The sequence below is a fragment of the Cryptosporidium andersoni genome (assembly GCF_001865355.1).
Source record: "Cryptosporidium andersoni isolate 30847 chromosome Unknown contig_28, whole genome shotgun sequence".
In the NCBI taxonomy this organism is placed as follows: Eukaryota; Apicomplexa; class Conoidasida; order Eucoccidiorida; family Cryptosporidiidae; genus Cryptosporidium; species Cryptosporidium andersoni.
Window position 1 is genome coordinate 108,792 of NW_027122853.1, and position 19,957 is coordinate 128,748.

Consider the following 19,957-nt stretch of genomic DNA (forward strand, 5'->3'; position numbering starts at 1 on the left):
CTATTATTATTACTAAGACTTCTCTTCAATTAAGTTTATTTTACTTTAAGTATCTGACTTATATCTTTTTTTTTACTTAGCTTGCAAATTTCTCTAAACAAGCTATATCGATACCCTCTTAATTTAAAGTGCCACTTTTTTTAGCGCCTATATTAAATTTCTAAAACTTAAAAAACCCCTTCACACACAACCTCTACTATCACATACTTAATATATTTATCAGGCGCTCCCACTTGTGACTTTTCTGTTTTTTCTTTTTTTTTCTTCTCTTCCTAAAATCAAATTAAGAAAATCCTTGGATAATATTTAAAATAACTCAAAATTTGTCCATATATCATTATATCTGTTTAATAAAAGCCAGTTTCTATATATTATTCTAAATATTTTATATTTATTTTTAATAATGGCACTAGTTAATGTAACATCTGTTGAAGTGGGTAAAAATCCGGCAGGTATTACAGATCCATTTGAGTTCGAAATCTCATTTGAATGCCTACAAAATTTACAAGAAGATTTAGAGTGGAAGATTACATATATAAGCTGTGCTGAATCAAGAGATATGGATCAAGAATTAGATTGTATTGCACTAGGGCCGATTACAAGAGGAGCTCTAAAATTTGTTTTCCATGCACCATCACCGAATTTTACACATATTCCAGCAGAAGATATTCATGGTATGGCTGTTGTATTAATTTTGGGGTCATATAGAAATGAGGAGTTTATTAGAATTGGATATTATGTTCATAATGTTTATATAGATCCAATATTAGAAGATAATCCACCTGATATACCTATTATAAAAAAATTACAAAGAATTATTTTATCTGAATCACCAAGATTAACAAGATTTAATATTTCATGGGATTCAAATAATCAAGAGGAAATAAAAGTAGATGAAATACCAGATTCCCAATTATCAAATAATGAAGATGATGATAGTCAACAATTTCAAGTATCAAACCAAACAGATAATTCAATATTGGATAACTTAAACTGCAAAAATGAATTGTCTTCATCTAATCATTCAAAATATAGTGATAATATTGTTAACTGTAAAGCTACATATATAAATGAAGATACAAATAACGTACATGTAAGTCACTAAACATAATTAAGATATACCATTAGCAATAAAATTGTTATATTTAAAGACCAAAAAAATAAAGCTATATATATTGCTTTAAATCATTAAATCTTTTACTTTTATTTTTGTTTATAATTAGATTTCTTCAATATATTAATATTTCACTGAATTCACAATACTATTAATAACTATAAAATCTTTTTTATAATTAAATCCAATATAATCCTATACTATTTAGTAATATTAATGATAAAAGACCTTGGTTTTAAGATAAGATTATTTAATATATATTATCAAATTTGTCTTCATTATAAAAAGACCACTTTCTATATTATTATGTACTTTTTGTAGCACAGCGCGTTGACATTTATCTTTATCTTTAAATTTAAAGTCTTGTACTATTCAATATAATTAATTTTTACAATGAATCTCGAGAGTAATGATATTACTAAATATGAAAACTTTCTTGAGAAAGTCCTCCAAAAAGATTTAAAACAGTTAATAGATAAGAGACAAGAGATTCTTATTAAAATTAATGAAATGTAAGGAATCAATAATATTACCATTTTTTAATTAAATTATTGAAGGAAAAAAAGTGAATAAATTATTTAATCACCTTTTTGTTGTTAATTATTAGACAAAGACTACGTAGGAATATTTCTTTATTTTCTGCAATGAAATTAAGTGAATTGAATACAAGTATTGATCTTGGTTGTGATGTATATATCCAAGCCAATATGTAAGTTCATTATTTATTTTGCTTTTATTTTAAATACTTTGATTTAGTTAATTAACTGTAAATAAATAAATATTATATATATATTTAGACCCGATATTACTATGGTATTTGTTGAGTTAGCTTTTGGATTTTTTTTAGAGTTAAAATTAGATGAGATACCATATATTTTGGATTTAAAAGAGGACCTGGAATATATGTAAGTTTTTGCTTATAGAATGATTAATTAATCAATAATTTAATTGTAAATAACTTTTTCTTAATAAATTGAATTAAATATTTCCAATAATATTTAGGAAACTTGACATTTTGAACGATAAAATTGCAACAATAAAAGCAAGGATTAAAGTCGTAAGTTTTTTCTTTATATTGAAATATTATATATATTAATGTTTAAAAAAAAAATTTCCTTGTCTTTATTTACAGTTTTCTGAAGCAATTTCATTTTTATGTTTTAATTAGAATTTCTGTAAATTTTGCTTAAAATTATATTATGTAATTCATTATATTATAAAAATAACTTTTTGTTCAATTTCAAGCTATTTACCAAATATTTCTTTGTGTATTAATATTACTTGATACATATATACCATCACAAGGAATTCCTACAGGACCTCCTATTTTTATTTTAGGGTATAGACATTGCATATATAAAAATTCACAATAGCTATTTACTGTCTGTCCTGTATTCAAACAATGATATATTATTGGAGAGTTTGAGCAATCTCTTGCACACTTTTTAAGTCTATAAATTGATATCTGATAATCCGGTATACTAGAACATGGGATTCCAGGTTCAGATATTAGTTTTAGTTTTGAATCTCTACATTTATCTCTATGAAAGGCACAGTCAGAAATATAAGTTAATTTATTATTACCACAATGTGGAATAAGTGGAGATTCACTACAATCAAAATCACAATCTCCTAATAATTTCATGCCAAAATTTGTTGAATTTGATTTACTTTCAATTTGATAAATTCCACTATTATTTCGAGATAATAAATTATTATTATCATAAATATTTTGTATTCTAGAATTTATAAAATCATTTTCATTATAATCATCAAAATTTTGATCCATATCTAAAATATCTGATTTCATATCAGATTCAATATATTGTTTATCAACTACTTTGTATGGCTGATCAATGTTATCTTCTGAAGGATAATTATAATTAAGTAAATCTTCTGAAGTATTATTAAAATGTAAACTTGAGTAATAATCATCATATACTGTATTATAAAGTTTTTCTTTTGCTTCTAAATCTGGGCGTCTATCTTCTATAGAACATGGTTCACCCATAGGTTTTAATAAAAATATCTCTGGTTCATGACACATTGCAATACTTAGCTCACAAAAACTATAATATGTTTTATGATTGCTTCCACACATATATAATAATTCATTACCATAAGTACAACTATTTTGACACTTATCAATCTCAATTGGTCTAATAAATTGAAATACACTCTCACATTTAACACCAGGTATTTTTACAAGGCGTAAATCTGGTTCAATACATAATGCATTTCTCATCTCACAATAACTACTATATGTTATTCCATCTGAACCACAAAGTGGATATTTCCATACTTTTGTACAATTAAACCAACATTTATTTACTTCAGTAATATTTGAATTATTTGGTCCATTAGGGATATTATTAATAATATCACTAATACTATCACCAATATAAGAACCACATGGGAGACCTATTAAATTTGCTCTATGAAGAAGTGGATTTTTACATCGTGCTTTTTTAAAATAACAACTATTTCTATATGTTATACCATCACTACCACAAACTGGAAATACATAATTACTACATTTTTTAGAAGTTGAACATTTTAATTTACTAAGTTGTTCTTTAATTATATTTTCATCAAATAGCTGACTATCACATGGTATCCCTGGGAAACCTACAATTGATAAAGTTAAATTACTACATTGAGCCTTACGGAATTCACAATAATTGTTATATGTAATTCCATTATTTGCACAATATGGTCTATAATGTTCGGAACATCGTTGATTACATTCGGTTGAATTTTCTATTAAATAAAGATCACTACCGCATGGAATACCTGGTAATCTTGCTAATTGTATATTTGGATTTTCACATGATGCAACACTTAATGCACATTCATTTAGATATGTAACACCATCAGTTCCACAAAATGGAAATGCTATTGGTTCACATGGCCTTTCACAACCAGTATATCTTGTAGCATCCATATTACTCCATAATCCACATGGTATTCCAGGTATCTTTAAAAGTTGTATTTTGGGATCTCTGCAACGAGCTCTTTCATAAAAACACTCATTTATATATGTTACACCATTACTTGCACAATGAGGAAAAAAATCTAATGTGCACCGTATAGCACATTCATCTTGCTGTACATAGTTTGAATAATCAATAAGCTCCATCTGTTTCTTAGCATAATATAAAAATAGAGATATCCATGTTAGATGCCCTAAATGTAATATCATGAAGAGACTTTGTCTTTTTTTTTTTTGAAAATTTTACTTTCGTTTAAATAACCCTAATAATATTATAATAAGTAATTTACTTTAATTTCTAATATCAAAGTATTTTACTAATCAAAGTTATTGAACTAAAATAGTACTATATTAGCTAATTTAAATTTATATAGGCTATATTAACATATTACCGCGTAACTAATGCATGGTTAAACTTTCGAAATATAAATTAAGGTTTAGTAATATTAATATCACAAGCGCCAATAATAACTCCAAATCTCTCAGTTTTCAGGGCTCCTTATAAAGGAGAAAAAAAAGAAAAAAGTGAAGTATTCAAATAGGTGTTATTTTATGTATATTTTAAATTGAGACTTTACTATTTTTTTATTTTAGTTTTTTTTTGTTATATTTCTAATTATTATATAACTTTGCTAACTACCTTATTGAATAAGATTCTATAATGAAGAAATCTATCTCAAAGACCAGTAAAAATGTATACTTTTTAATTCAAGTGTAAGCTTTCCTTTGAAATATATTTAATATAAATACTAATTGTAATCTAATTCTATTTCCTACTTTATATTGAAGAGAGGGAATCTCAAGAAATATACTGTCAAACCAAATACTAAGAGCAATTATTCAAACCTCTATTACTAATACTTTGGGAAGTATTGGCTCAATGTCTGTTATTTTTGATATATTGTATTTTTCAGTGAAAACTTCCAGAGCGATATTATCTACTTCAAAGAAGTAAGTGTCACGATGAAAAACCAAATATTATTACTATCTTAAATATAAATATAACTGACTGCCTTTAGGAATTCACAAATTCTAAGACTTTGTATTACTCTAGTTTCTTCTTGGGATACCTTCTCTACCTGTAAACTAACAACTTTAAAAAGTGGATATACATTGGCTAGTCTCTTTGATAATTATACATAACTCCTATATATCCTTGATTTTTATTTTCTAAATACTTTTATACATGTACTCTATTGAGTTTATATATTTAGTAGAATTGGACTTACTATATCAATATCATGCCATTACCACAAAAAGAAAACCCTTCCTAAAACACTTTCTAATACCCCCCCCCTCTTTTATATCCCGCAATTATTTTATTTGCACGTGCTCGTCTACACAATTTCACTTAACCCATTTTCACTTATTAGAACTTCTAAGAAATAGATAATTTCACAAATATGCCATCTTTAGTACAGAAACCAGCTCCGCAGTTTACTGCTAGTGCAGTGATGCCGGATGGATCATTTGCTACCGTATCATTGAGTGACTACCGTGGAAAATATGTTGTTTTGTTTTTTTATCCACTTAACTTTACATTTGTATGTCCATCTGAGATATTGGCCTTCCATAAAGCATCCAAGGAATTTGAGAAGCTGGATACTCAGTTATTAGGGATATCTGTTGATTCACAGTACTCTCATGCTGCTTGGCGTCGTGCACCATTAGAACAAGGAGGTATTGGCTCAATAAGTTTTCCACTCATATCTGATATTACTCACTCAATTAGTAGGGACTATGGAATTCTTCTTGAAGGGGGAGTTGCATTAAGGGGACTTTATCTTATTGATAGAGAAGGTATTGTAAGATCTCAAGTAGTACATGATTTACCACTTGGAAGGTCTGTTGAGGAGACACTTCGCGTTGTTGAAGCTCTTCAATTTACTGAGCAACATGGTGAGGTATGTCCTGCTAATTGGAAGAAGGGTCTAAAGGGTATGACCCCCTCTCATGCAGGTGTATCTGAATACTTAAAGTCTAACTTTTAGACAATTGTCTTCACAATAAAATCAAAATCTTGAATATTCTGTTTCACATCATAGTTATTTTTTACTTAAAATCAATAATTTTATCTACTTTTTATAAGACAGATCCGAATAATATATCGTCATCGCATCTTGTTGTCTTCTTATTAGGATATATCATTAGCATATTTTGATACTAGAGGGAATTTTAGGGTACAGTGAGCTATCTTAAGTATCAATAGATTTCTTACTTACCTTTGTTGGGGTTAAGAGGCGTCGATTATTATTGCATGGCTGACTAGATTCGAGTTTATACTGCATAAGAATTTGTTGTAATGAGTCATTTTTAAAATCTTGTTCATTCTGAGCTTCTTCTTCATCTATTTTTTGTAATAGTGTCAGTGATTCTACAAGTAATTTCTCCATATTTCGCATACTTTCAGCTTTATTTCTTTTTAGATTACCCACTTTCCCTTTCATTGCTTCTTTTATTAATATACTATTGATTTTAGTAATATATTCTTTAATATCTTGTTCACTTATACCTTTTTCATTTGTACTACTAAAATATCCAAGTAAATCCTTATCCATTTCTTTCTCTTTTTTTTCAATAACTTCTGTAATAGTATTTATTATTGAACTGGTATCTTTAACTGAACTGATATCTTTCTTTTCTATTATTTTTTCTGCTTCCATACGTATTGAAGTTTCATATGATATAATATTTTGTTCCAAAATATGTATCTCCTCCATTAATTCTGCATTTGCTCTTTCAATATGATGCAATTCAATAATACCCTCTGAGTTTGACAAATCTTCAACTTCCCTATTCTTGATATTTTCATAATTATCTTTTGCATTTTGAAGTTGTACCTCAAGCTTCTTAATTTCTTGGATTGTAAGCTCACTCTCCTTGGAATACTCGACCAACTTTTCAGCTTTTAATTTCTCAAGTGCATATATTTCATTGATTTTTAATAGAATAGTATCCTTCTCTTTGATTGATAACAACACATTTTCCAAATAATTTTCTTTTGCAGATCTATTTTTTTCTAGTATTTCCAAGCTATGTACACTCTCATTAATTGAAGATTTTATCACCTTTAGTTCTACTTCTTGATTTTCTATTGTCTTATTACTTTTTATTATTTTATCTGCTATTAAATTATCTTCTTTAATTAATCCATTCAGCTTTTCTTCTATTTCCTTTTTAGAAACCTCTAACAACATCTCTAAGTTTTGTTTATTTATTATTACTCTATTTTTATTTTCAATCAAATTATTATATTCAGTATTTAATGATTTAAATCTATCTTCAATATATTCATTAAGATTAAGTAACTGTTTGTACCTTTGATCATATTCAATTTGTCTATTTTTCCAATAATTCTTCAATTCCTTCCAACCCATTTGTTCCTAAACCAAAATAATAAATTAATTCATATTTCAAGAAAAAAATTCTAGTTCCATTGTTTTATTTTAAATTTAGGAATTTTATTCTTGATTGATATAAAAATAAAAAAAAACTTACATGAATCATCAACTTATAAGATTTTTCTTTTTTTTCATTCATAGTTCTATTATATCTTTGCTTCTCATACTGTTCACTAATTCTGATTGAATATGTTTGAATATTTGACATTTTATTTGCTATAATTGTTTGTTTATTTTGCAATTCAGGTAGATAAAAATCCTCAAACTTTTTATGTATAGATGACTCAAGTGAAGATTGTTCTTCAATGTATCTCATAATTTGGCATTCCATATTTTTAAGTTCCTCAATACTTTTATTTATTTCTTCAATACTTAACTATAAAGTTAAAAATAATAGTTATTAGTAAATATAAGCTGTAAGCCTAAGCAAAATAATAACTATTATGTATGTTAACTTACACTAATTACTTCATCATTTACTTTTCCTAAGTTTATAATGTCTTTTAGTTTACCCGTTATATTTTCCGCTATCATAAGAAAAAAATTATTTAATATAAGTTAGTTTTTATTATTACTTCCCTTCAACATACCATTTTGTAGATTGTTAGTAGCCAGTTCTTCTGATTTCTGGATACCTAAAAAAGTGTCATTAGAAGTATTAAATTTCTCGTCTTCTTCCAAAAATAAATCAGGTAAATCTGTAATCATTTAGTTACTTTAGAAACTGCAGCAATATTACTTTGTCTATTCTAGATGTAATGCCGATACTCATGCATAACTAAGTCCACATTAAAGTCGCATGCAGTACCGGTATTGCATATCAAATATTTAAAGTAGAATTGGTATTAATTATTTAAAAAATTTCTAGCATTAGTAGAGATTTAATTAAAAAAAAATGAAATTAAGATATATAACGAATAATAATAGAGTATTTAGTAATGACAAATAAAGATATTTTCTATTATCTCTAAAAAAAATTTAATTATGTGAGTAAATTACAAATATATTTGATATAATATATAGCTTTATATTAATAAAACAATGACACAGAACAATTTAATTATAAAGAGGGAGGTTTTTTAGTTTAGTCCAAATTAGATGAGATTACATAATCGCGCTCAGTAGCTTGTTACTAATAAATCAAAGAAAAGAATAAGTTTAGAGAATATTGAGGAAAGAAACGATGAACGTTCATGGTAATGATATTTCGGAGGAGTTTGATGAGCTAGAAGTACACTTAACAAATGAAGGTAGAATATCTTTGGGAAAACTCCGGAGTCTACAGGATGAATTTAGACTTGTAGAACAAGAACACATGGCAGAAATGCGAAAATTACGTACCAAATATGAAATTCAATATAATATGATATATGAACGTAGAAAACAGGTTCTAGTACAAGGTGATGCTGAAGAAGGAGGAACTCCAGGTTTACCTCAATTTTGGGTAATAGCAATGAGGAATAGTAGAATGCTAGGCTCTGCTATTGAACTATATGATATACCTATCCTTTCATATCTAGTAGATATTACTTATGAATGGACAGATGAATTACAAGCAGGCTTTACATTAAATTTTACGTTTAAACCAAATTCATACTTTGAAGGTACAAGTATATCTAAAACATATGTAATGGTTCAGTTAGATGAAGATGAACCATTATTAAGCAATACTACAGTAAGCCCAATATTATGGAAACAAGGCAAAGACCCAACTCAGGAAGTTGTAACAAGAAGACAAAGACATAAACAAACAAGAGAAATTCGTATGATTACTGAAACAATAACAAGAGAAAGCTTTTTTAATTTTTTCAAGCCATTAGATGTTCCTACCGATGATAAGCTTGAAAAAATGGATAGATATGATGTAATGGAACTAGAAGCAGCTATTGAGACAGACTATGAAATGGGCGTATTTATTAGAGATAAACTGATTCCATATGCAGTACACTGGTTTACAGGTGAAGCTATTGATGAAGATGATGAAGCTGATCAAGATGATGAAGGTGATATATTAAATGTTGATGATGATGATGATGATGATGATGATGATGATGATGATGATGATAATGATGATGATGACAATGGCGGAAAACACAAAGCTAAATTCAGAAAATCAAGTCACAGACATCTTAGTACTAAAACAGGTGAGGAGTGTAAAAATCAGTAGTTTACTAGTTTTTGAAATTTAGTTATTACTCAATCTATTCTCTGTTATATTTCCTTTATTGAAATCTTTGTAATAGTGTTTGTATCTTTACTCCTATCACTTTAATATTAAGTTTATTAAAATTTTAAAGTTTTATCTATATTATATCAGTATATTTAAAAAATATATATAATACATTATAACATTAAATTACACTGTACTGTTAATATATATGGTTAGGTACCTGAATAATGCTAATTAGCTAGATTCAAATCTATATATATACCGCCCCCTAAGTTATATTAGCGCTGATAATATAATTTGTCAGGTATTGAAACTACAGAACTCTCTGAATAATGAATGAAATACTCAAAGATATTGATAGTAATAAGTCTCTTAAACTAACTGATTTACAAGGGGATATTGGGAATAATTTGGGAGCATCTATTAACCCCCAATCTATCAGTTTAACTACTAGCGATAATACTGGAGTTATCTACATTTCTAGGATACCTCCAGGTATGCAACCACATCATATTCGTGAGTATATGAGCCAGTTTGGTGAAATAGATAGGATATTTATGTATCCCGAAGATAAATCAATATATGAAAAAAGAGTTAAGATGTGTGGATCACGTCAAATGCGATATATAGAGGGATGGATAGAATTTAAGGATAAACAAATAGCAAAATCTGTTGCTATTTCTTTAAATAACACAAATATTGGTGGTAAAAAGAGACATAATCGGTGGAGAGATGATATATGGTGCCTTAGGTATCTTCCAAAGTTTAAGTGGCATAATTTGATTGAACATTATCGATACAAGAAAGCAGTTAGGAAAGTTAAGCTACAAGCTAGACTAAACCAAGTTCAAAAGGAAAACAATTTTTATATTGAACAAGTAGATAAAGCTAAAAGGAAAGAAAAGTTGCAGAAGATAAATAAATCTGAAGGAAACAGGATAGATAGTTCTGATATAAAATACATATATACTGGGGAAATAAAAGATATTTCAGAAAATAATGAAAAAATAAGTAAAGTTTCTCTAAGTCATCTTTTATAGTAAATTTTGATTACTTTTATTATCTGTATTATATATAATGGTATAGGAATTTATGGATATTTCTCTATTTAATTCAATTCTGCATGTAAATGATGTTCTACAATACTAGCACATTACATTTCCATGTGGAAATAAATAGTACTATTAGATGCATGCAAATAACTATTCATGGGATTTATATTTTTTTTAGTATTAAATGGATTTTTCAAGTTATAATTTTTTTTAAGGCACATTATATTTAGCTGTATTTATATATAGCAAGAGAAAAGAAGTGGATATTATAAAGTTAGAAATTAGTATTTATTTACTAATGGGATAAGATTTGCATATTTCTCAATATTTTTGCAAGTTAATGTGTAATAAAATTGGAAATATTTCATAATATATATAGAAATAATAAACTTATATTTTCAGTAAGACCTCATGATTAAGAAACCTCAGTTATATATATATATATATTACTACAAAGATATATTAATAAAGAAGTTGAATAAGATGTTTCTTAGATTGCTTCCTCTTTCTGCGGGTGTCGTTCCATTAAGTATATAATTTTATTTAAGAGAGAAAAAAAAAAAAAAAAGAAGAAAGTTGATCAGGTTACATCAATTATATTATATCTATTTTTATATATAAAAGAAAGACTAAATATACGGGTTTTAAGTTGGATCTAAATATACTAGGTAAAAATAATTGTTTTGTAGGATTAAATATTTTGGCACTTGTGGAAGGGGTTTTAAAGGGGGACAGCTACATAACAACATCTGCTCAAGTATATGTAAAGATATGTCTACAGATTTATTATTACCACAAAAATACAAAATAGTGAGATAGGCAAGATCATTGAATTAATATTGATATATAATAAAATTGTTTTTATGAAACTTTGATTTAAATAATTACGGAGATATGTCTACAATACAGAAGCAATATGATCTATTTGTTTGGGGATGCACAGGTTATACGGGTCATCTAATATGTGAACTACTAGTAAAGGCTTTTGGATCAACAACTTCGTTGAAATATTGTTTGGGAGGAAGAGATATGGATAAGATGGAGAATCTACGAAACAAACTGATAAAAATATTAGATGCAGATAATAGGGAAGGTGAAAAAATAATCTCTACAATTCCGATGTTTCAGTGTACTACTGAAGATGAGTTAAGGAAATGTATTTCTAATTCAAAAGTTTGTTTGAACTTAGCTGGGCCATATCTTGAATGTGGTGAGATAATTGTAAGGTTGTGTGCAGAAAATTATACTAATTATGTTGATATCACTGGTGAGCTATATTGGATTAGGAAAATACAAAGAATGTATGGCATATCAATAGCCTCAAAGAATTTAAAATTTGTTGTTTGTAGCGGTTTTATTGCTTCAATTAGTGATTTAGGAATACTACATTTACAAAATTTTGCAACATCTACAAGTGGGTTTCCATGTCAAGAAGTTAAACATTACTTCAGACATGAAGGTTACTCACAAGAATTTAGCAGTGGGACGATTCATTCTATGATTAATCTATATAAATCATTAACTTCAGAAGAATTTACTGAAATGGGAAATCCATATTATTTATGTAGCGGTACTTTATGTTTAAGCAATATAAATGAAATTATGTTAAAAAATAAAGAAGTAATAAAACCCATTTATGATGAAAAACTTGAATCTTGGACCTCACCTATGGTGATGTCTAGTACTATTGATCAGTTGGTCCATTTCTCTAATGAAGAGATGGGTTACCCATATGGTATGGATTTTATATTGTCTGTGCGAAATATCTGTAAATCATACCTTGAAGCATTGAAAAACTCAATAATGATGAAAGTTAGTCCTTTTCTTATCCAATTTTCATTACTGATTTCAAAACTAAAATGTGGTTCTACATATGTAAGTGGCTTTGGACCAGATACTACTAAAGCCCATGATACCGTACTTGAGGCTATATTCTTGGGTCGTACCTTACAAGGAAAGCACTTTAAATGCATTGTACAATTGAAAGATTGCGAGGCATATGTTGCCACTGCAAAGACAGCACTTTCGTCCGTGCTTGCCTTGATACATGATGAAGAAGCTCTACCGCCTAGATATGGGATTTCTACTCCAGCATGCCTACTAGGCACTACAGTAATTAAGTATTATCAGGATCTTGGAATACAATTTGATACCCAATATATTCAGGAGTGATCACTTTTTTAATATTATGATTTTGAATAAGTATGTAAGATATCCTAGAATACTTTGTAATTTACTGTTTTTCATAAGGAATAGAACTATTTGAATCTTGATAGAAGATAAAAAAATAATAGACAAAAATCCAAGTTATCTAATACTTACATTCTTAAATATTAGGGACCATGAATTCTTAAGTTAAGTAATGTACTAATATCAAGATTATAAGTATAAATATCCTTAATTCTATGACCAGGCCTCAACATTATACCTGCCTTTTATTTGTAAGCCATTGAGTATTTCATTGGCACTTTCTTCAGTTGTACTACTATCTTGACTCATGATAATATTTACTATTGCCTTTCTAATGTCAATTGGTACCTGTCTGGTGCCACATAAGTAGAAGTATCCTTCTTTATCTATCAAGTTTTCATATAATTCGACACTATTTTCTTCCATAATGCGTTGAACATATACCTTTTGTCTATACCTGATACAGTTATCCTTATAAGGTTTCTGTTTCTTCTTTTCTATAGGATCTCTAGAAAATGCAACATTCAGAGATGTGATTACCCCATCATTTACATATTGCTCAAGTTCTTCTCTATAAAGATAGTCCTTATTCTTGTAACGGCATCCAAAGTATAAGATAACTGGGCCTATTTCCTGTCTTAATACAGTCTTCACATAGTATTTGTATTGGATAAAAGCTCTAAACGGTGCTAATCCTGTCCCCATACATGCCATTATTATAGGAGACATATTATCTTTTGGTAAATTAAATGCACTAGATTTCAAGGAGCAAGGTAAAACTGGTACAATATCAAAATTTGAAGTATCACTTATAATACCTTCATTAGACTTTTTTGAGAACAATTTTGGTAATCTGTTAATAAAACCTGTACATTGACCATATTTTAAGATACCTGAAGATGTGTTCCAATCAACTATTCCCACACATAACTCTATCTTTGAATGATTAACATATTTATATGATGATGCAATTGAGTAATATCTTGGTTTAATAAATGGTACAAGATCAAGTAATTGACTCAAAGATGGTTTTGCAGATGGATACAGATAGAACATATCTATAAATGTCTTTGTTTCACTCTGAAATTCCTGAATCAACGATTTTCCTTCACTTTGTGACCACCTCTTGGCATATTCCTTTTCTGATCCACTACAATATCGGTAGAATTCATGATAAAATCTACGACCTGGCTTTCCCCATAAATCTAAACATTCTATAAATAATTGCAGAATAGTCATCTTCATTCCAAATATAGATAGATACCTCTGATTTACCTTAATATTCTTGTTCGTTTCTATCTGATTCAAGTTAATCTCAATAATACTATATGGATTAAAACCAAAAAATTCACATGCTTTCTTTGCCTCTTCAAAGTCATTTTGAGCATATAATGCAAGGCTATCACCCAAATTGTAGCGCAAGTTATTTTTATGTAAGCTGTCATCACTTAGATCAAATACTAAATGCCTAACATCTCTATCATGATCCAATGATGTAATACGAGTGTTCTCTATTAATGGTAATAGTATTGAATTAGGAGGCAATACAGGAGTATAAGGGATATCACAATTCCCTTCATAATTAATTGCATGCAAGGTTCCTGTTTGAATATTTAATTGATCATTGCGATATATATTTTCAATTATCTGAACGTTATATAATGGCTCTTTAGGCTGATCATCAGTATTACTAGGTTCTGGTGCACTAATCAACTGTAGATAATCAGGTAACCATTCTATCAAATCAGTTTCATATTTTTCATCAGATTGATCATCCCCTAGTCCCATCCTTCCAATTCTAACTGCCCCACAGTCACTTAGTAGTTTGTCCCATTTTTTTGCAGCCTCATTGAAGTACACATATGTAGAATCACCTAAACCAAAAACTCCATATTGCATAAAATTACAAAGAGATTTAACATCTTCACCATTTGATAATAGTTCTATATAACGCTTTTCTAGTGATTCATATAGGATTTTTGAAGAACCCGGAAATTCACCTTGACCAGCAGTACTTGTTACTAGAATAAATGAAGAATATTGAGATGGATCTAAGAACTCATCAATATCTATATCATCCAAATTACATACGGTGCTTGTATACCCTCTAGATTTCAGTTGTGCCTGTATATACAAAGCAACATCTTCTGAATTTCCTGTTTCTGTCCCATACAGTATGTGTATATTTCTTTCAAACTGTAATTTAAGATTACCCCCTCCAGCTTCACCATTCTGTAGAGCTAATAGTCTGTCTTTGAGTTTTTTAACTTGATCTTTTAAAGAAGTTACAGATAAATTTTCAGAAAGATTCTTCATATGCTGGAAGCGTCTATCTGAATAAATCTTCAATCTACTCTGAGCAATAGATGCTAATTCCGGATTACTACGAAGTAATTGTAAAAAACGATTTTCACGTTTCAAAAATTGACTAATATCTGCTTTGATCTTTTTAGAATCTAACGTAAAACCAGTTGACAATGTTACTATTGTGTTGTTTATTTCATCGAACTTTAAAAGTTGTGGATTGAAGCGATACAATGGCCAATAACCACTTTCTACAGCCAGCTTTACACTTTCTTGTTGCAGTGTATACTTATCATATCCATGTTCAATGCAAGTTGAATATGCAATAATCAAAGATGTGCCAGGATAACGTTCTGCTTCCATTAGTGAACGGATTGTCTGTTGATAATTAGCTCCTAATGCAATAGAAGCTACATATACAGATCCATACTCCATTGCAATTAATCCTAAGTCCTTTTTTTGTCTCAAATTCCCACCTTGTGAAAATTTTGCTACAGCACCAAATGGTGTACTTTTTGATGTCTGACCTCCAGTATTGGAATAGACCTCTGTATCCAAAATTAAAATATTAACATCTTCACCATATGCTAGAACATGATCAAGCCCTGCATATCCAATATCATATGCCCAACCATCTCCACCTACAATCCAATGGCTTATTTTGGGAAATAAATCTCTATCCTGATAAATTTTCCTCAACATTTCTAAATGCTCATCTGACAATAATATATCAAATTTATTACATTCCAAATTCTCCTCAATAGTTGTTATCCTCTCATATAAATATTGACATACATCCCCTTCATTCATATTCTTAAGCCATGATCTTAAGTAATCTTCAAATTTTAGATAAATATCTTTAATTGCACTCTTTTCATGTATATTTTTAAATTTCTGGTTGTCAGGTTTATCTAAAAACTCCTTGATTAATGCTTCCATCTTTGTTCTTCTTTGTCTATAGCCTACTACCATACCCAGACCGTATTCAGCATTATCTTCAAAGAGAGAGTTACCCCATGCAGGTCCATACCCTTTATCAGTGACGGTATATGGTACAGATGGAAATGATGCACCCCATATAGATGAGCAACCCGTTGCATTAGCAATGACCATTCTCTCGCCAAACAATTGTGTCAGTAACTTAATATAAGGTGTTTCACCACAACCTTCACATGCTGCAGAAAATTCTAATAATGGCTTTTGAAATTGTGATCCTTTAACTGTACTCTTGTCAAATTTATAACCGTGGTTGGGTAATTTAACTAAGTAATTCCAGTGAGGTATTTCCTGGTTTCGAACCATTTGCAATGGTTCCATATGTAGTGCATCGTCTGGACAAGCATGAACACATAGCTCACAACCTGTACAATCTAAAGGTGCAACTTGTATACGATAATAATAAGATGAAAATTCTGCACCACCCTTTGCTCTTGATATATGCATAGATTTAGGAGCTTCTTCAAATTCTACTTCCTCTAACAAAAATGGTCTGATAGCAGCATGAGGACAAACAATGGAGCAATAATTGCATTGTGTGCACTTGTTCATATCAACTATTGGTATAGATATAGCAATTCCACGTTTTTCGAATGCTGTAGTACCTAAAGGTACAACACCACTAGGGTCAAAAGCTGATACAGGCAAGTTATCACCTTTTAAAGCATTAACTGGCTCTAATACATCTGATACAAACTTATCTAAATCTGGTTTTTCATTTATTGATATTCGAATTTGCTTCTTTGAAAATGGAGATTCACATGTTGATGTTTCACTAGTTGTCTTACTATAAGAATATTCTTCAACTATACCTTTAGAAATTTCATAATTATTACCAACTATCTGATTTGAAAAGCTAGATAACCAAGTATCCCGGTTATATTTAACTTCTATTAAGGACTCCAAGGCAAGATCCACAGCCCTCCAGTTTGATTTAACAACAGCTTCTCCCTTTTTGCTATAAGACTTCTGTATTGCATCTTTGATCAAATTAATAGCCTCTTCAAAAGGTATTATATTAGCTAAGCGAAAGAAAACTACCATAAGTATGTTATTAATTCTCCTACCAAGATTTGCTCTAATTGCAACATCTTGAGCATCAACAACATATATCCTAATATTATTTCTAGCAATAATTGTTTTAATTCTGGCAGGTAGTTCTTCACTAATCTTATCAACAGATTTCCATGAACAATTCAAAACAAATATCCCATTTTCTTTGATATTTTCCAAAACATCAAATTTGTATATATAAGATGGATGATGAACAGCAATATAATCACAACGTTGGAGTAAGTATGGTGATTTAATAGGCTTAGGTCCAAATCTTAAGTGGCTCATTGTAGCACCACCAGCTTTTTTAGCATCATAAGCAAAGTAACCCTGTACAAATAAATCTGTTGATTCTCCAATAATCTTTATCGCATTTTTATTTGCAGAAACAGTACCATCTGATCCCAAACCCCAAAACATGCACTGACGTGTTTCATCTGTAAGTAAATCTAGTTTAGGTTGCCTTATTTGTAAAGATTTAAACGTAACATCATCATTAATACCCACTGAAAAGTTTTGAATTGGATCCTCTGACCTCATATTCTCCCATATAGAAAGTGCCATTCCAGGTGTAAATTCCTTGCTCGCCAAACCATACCTCCCACCAATAACTGAGATATTTTTATATCTGCTGTCTGATTGCATAATCCTCATAATACTTGTACTTACATCTAAGTATAGAGGCTCACCTAGTGCACCACTTTCCTTACATCTTTCCAAAACAGTGATTCTTCTAACTGTTGTTGGTAAAACCTTTGCAAAGGCATCAGGTGACCAAGGTCTAAATAATCTAACTTTTATCACTCCAACTTTTTCATTAGATTCTTTAATAAGATATTCGATCATCTCCTCGATAGTTAACCCCCCAGATCCCATTACAACAATAACATACTCTGCTTCTTTATAGCCATAATAGTCAAATAAATTATATTGTCTACCAGTATATTTTGCAACTTTGTTCATTACATTTTGAACTATAGTAGGTATGGCATCATAATATGCATTTCTTGACTCAACTGTTTGGAAGTAAACATCAGAACTAGTTGCAGTACCACGAAGAACTGGATGAGTTGGGTTTAATGCACGAGATCTAAAAGCTCGTAGTTTATCGTATGGATAAAGAGCCTTTATAGTATCATAATCAATCATTTCAATTTTTTGAAGCTCATGAGATGTCCTAAATCCATCGAAAAAGTGTACAAATGGCACGCTTGATTCCAAAGTACTAATATGTGCAACAAGAGCTAAATCCATCACTTCTTGAACAGTCATTGCACCTAAAAATGCCCAACCTGTCTGACGTGCAGCCATAATGTCATTATGATCCCCAAAAATAGATAAAGAAGAAGTAGCTAGTGCCCTAGCAGTAACATGAAAAACACAGGGCCAAAGTTCACCAGCAATCTTATACATATTTGGAATCATTAGTAATAAACCTTGAGAGGCAGTAAATGTAGTGGTAACACAACCAACACATAGAGACCCATGTAATGCACCTGCAGAGCCCATTTCACTCTGCATTTCTACTACAGACACTACCTGATCAAATAAATTCTTTTTACCTCTAACCATCCAAGAATCTGCAGCCTCTGATATAGAGCTAGAAGGAGTTATAGGATATATAAAAGCCACTTCAGAGCACGCATATGCAATGTGACATGCAGCTATACAACCGTCAACAATCTCACTCTTCATTCTACACCAGTCAAATTATGATCTTGTTCCCAATATTATTTAAACCAAACAAAATCTATTCTACACCTTACTAAAATAAATTAAAAATAATTACTGGTTGTACTCGAAACAGTGGTTGCACCCGTTAGGATTATCCCCCCTCACTTCCCCTCCTGTTAGGGTAGCTAGAGCTATTAAAACCCGCAAAACTAAACATAACTAGCGCCCTTTAGTAGTACTATTTGCATGAATCTTTAAAATATGCAAATCATTAGAGCTTCCAGCAAAACTTCTGCTCTTTCAAAAAAAAAAGTACTATAATTATTTATGTCTTATAGATTAGAGTCTTTTAAAAAAAATATATCAAACTATGCCCCTACTATCTATTATATGTACCTTTGCATGTATTATTACCGGTATGCACATGCAAAATTTAAAAAAAAAAATCCACACAAAGTAGAAAATTTGGGAACAACACTTTATAAATCTTCTATAGAACCACTAAAAATGTTCAATCAAAACATCATTTCAAAGAATTTCCACTCTTGATGAAAGATATCTTACGGGAGATTAGACTTAAAGCATCTTTTATTTTTAAATCCAGTACGCCTATAGGCAATAGCTTGGCGCCCTATCCACGTGTTGCCCACATTAAAGGCATGCTCATATGCGCACGTGTGGTATCGGTACCATTCATTTTATTAAATTACGTAGATTCTGATCGAATAATCACAGATTAGAAGGTTTGGAGCATATACCAAATTATAGTGGAGCTGTATATTGCTAATTGCACAGGTGAAGGTCGTTTTTCAAGGTGACAGGTCAAAAATATTAATATTAATACTCAAGCCAAAGATTGCATTAGATCAGAAAGATCTTTCGAGTTAAACTTCTTATAATTTTTTTAGTTGAATACTATCTCAATTGATTACGTATATTCTTGTTTAAAACGGCTATTAAAGGGGATTGACGGAGATTTTGAGTACATGCATCAGCGCTGAGTGAATTCAG

General features: G+C 29.7%; 9 protein-coding genes across 9 annotated transcripts; 6 read left to right on the forward strand and 3 right to left on the reverse strand.

The window, feature by feature from the left end:
• Positions 1-403: 403 nt before the first annotated feature.
• cand_010830 (anti-silencing ASF1-like protein) lies at positions 404-1,105 on the forward strand (the record flags this gene model as incomplete). The annotated part of the gene is made up of 1 exon (XM_067211322.1): positions 404-1,105. The coding sequence occupies one exon, from the start codon at positions 404-406 to the stop codon at positions 1,103-1,105; it is 702 nt and encodes a 233-aa protein (XP_067068171.1).
• A 402-nt stretch (positions 1,106-1,507) lies between these two features.
• cand_010820 (uncharacterized protein) lies at positions 1,508-2,282 on the forward strand (the record flags this gene model as incomplete). The annotated part of the gene is made up of 5 exons (XM_067211321.1): positions 1,508-1,626; positions 1,722-1,823; positions 1,912-2,019; positions 2,117-2,171; positions 2,247-2,282. 5 exons carry the CDS (start codon positions 1,508-1,510, stop codon positions 2,280-2,282), a joined length of 420 nt encoding a protein of 139 aa, XP_067068170.1.
• Positions 2,283-2,363: 81 nt separating this feature from the next.
• Positions 2,364-4,253, reverse strand: cand_010810 (kazal-type serine protease inhibitor domain-containing protein; the record flags this gene model as incomplete). The annotated part of the gene is made up of 1 exon (XM_067211320.1): positions 2,364-4,253. One exon carries the CDS (start codon positions 4,251-4,253, stop codon positions 2,364-2,366), a length of 1,890 nt encoding a protein of 629 aa, XP_067068169.1.
• A 1,256-nt stretch (positions 4,254-5,509) lies between these two features.
• On the forward strand, positions 5,510-6,097 carry cand_010800 (TSA family protein; the record flags this gene model as incomplete). The annotated part of the gene is made up of 1 exon (XM_067211319.1): positions 5,510-6,097. One exon carries the CDS (start codon positions 5,510-5,512, stop codon positions 6,095-6,097), a length of 588 nt encoding a protein of 195 aa, XP_067068168.1.
• Positions 6,098-6,301: 204 nt separating this feature from the next.
• On the reverse strand, positions 6,302-8,215 carry cand_010790 (uncharacterized protein; the record flags this gene model as incomplete). Its single annotated transcript, XM_067211318.1, has 4 exons — positions 6,302-7,489; positions 7,605-7,883; positions 7,967-8,034; positions 8,098-8,215. The coding sequence occupies 4 exons, from the start codon at positions 8,213-8,215 to the stop codon at positions 6,302-6,304; spliced, it is 1,653 nt and encodes a 550-aa protein (XP_067068167.1).
• A 475-nt stretch (positions 8,216-8,690) lies between these two features.
• cand_010780 (nucleosome assembly protein) lies at positions 8,691-9,674 on the forward strand (the record flags this gene model as incomplete). The annotated part of the gene is made up of 1 exon (XM_067211317.1): positions 8,691-9,674. One exon carries the CDS (start codon positions 8,691-8,693, stop codon positions 9,672-9,674), a length of 984 nt encoding a protein of 327 aa, XP_067068166.1.
• Positions 9,675-10,009: 335 nt separating this feature from the next.
• Positions 10,010-10,717, forward strand: cand_010770 (uncharacterized protein; the record flags this gene model as incomplete). The annotated part of the gene is made up of 1 exon (XM_067211316.1): positions 10,010-10,717. One exon carries the CDS (start codon positions 10,010-10,012, stop codon positions 10,715-10,717), a length of 708 nt encoding a protein of 235 aa, XP_067068165.1.
• Positions 10,718-11,623: 906 nt separating this feature from the next.
• On the forward strand, positions 11,624-12,901 carry cand_010760 (uncharacterized protein; the record flags this gene model as incomplete). Its single annotated transcript, XM_067211315.1, has 1 exon — positions 11,624-12,901. The coding sequence occupies one exon, from the start codon at positions 11,624-11,626 to the stop codon at positions 12,899-12,901; it is 1,278 nt and encodes a 425-aa protein (XP_067068164.1).
• Positions 12,902-13,132: 231 nt separating this feature from the next.
• On the reverse strand, positions 13,133-18,967 carry cand_010750 (pyruvate:NADP+ oxidoreductase protein; the record flags this gene model as incomplete). Its single annotated transcript, XM_067211314.1, has 1 exon — positions 13,133-18,967. One exon carries the CDS (start codon positions 18,965-18,967, stop codon positions 13,133-13,135), a length of 5,835 nt encoding a protein of 1,944 aa, XP_067068163.1.
• Positions 18,968-19,957: the final 990 nt, after the last annotated feature.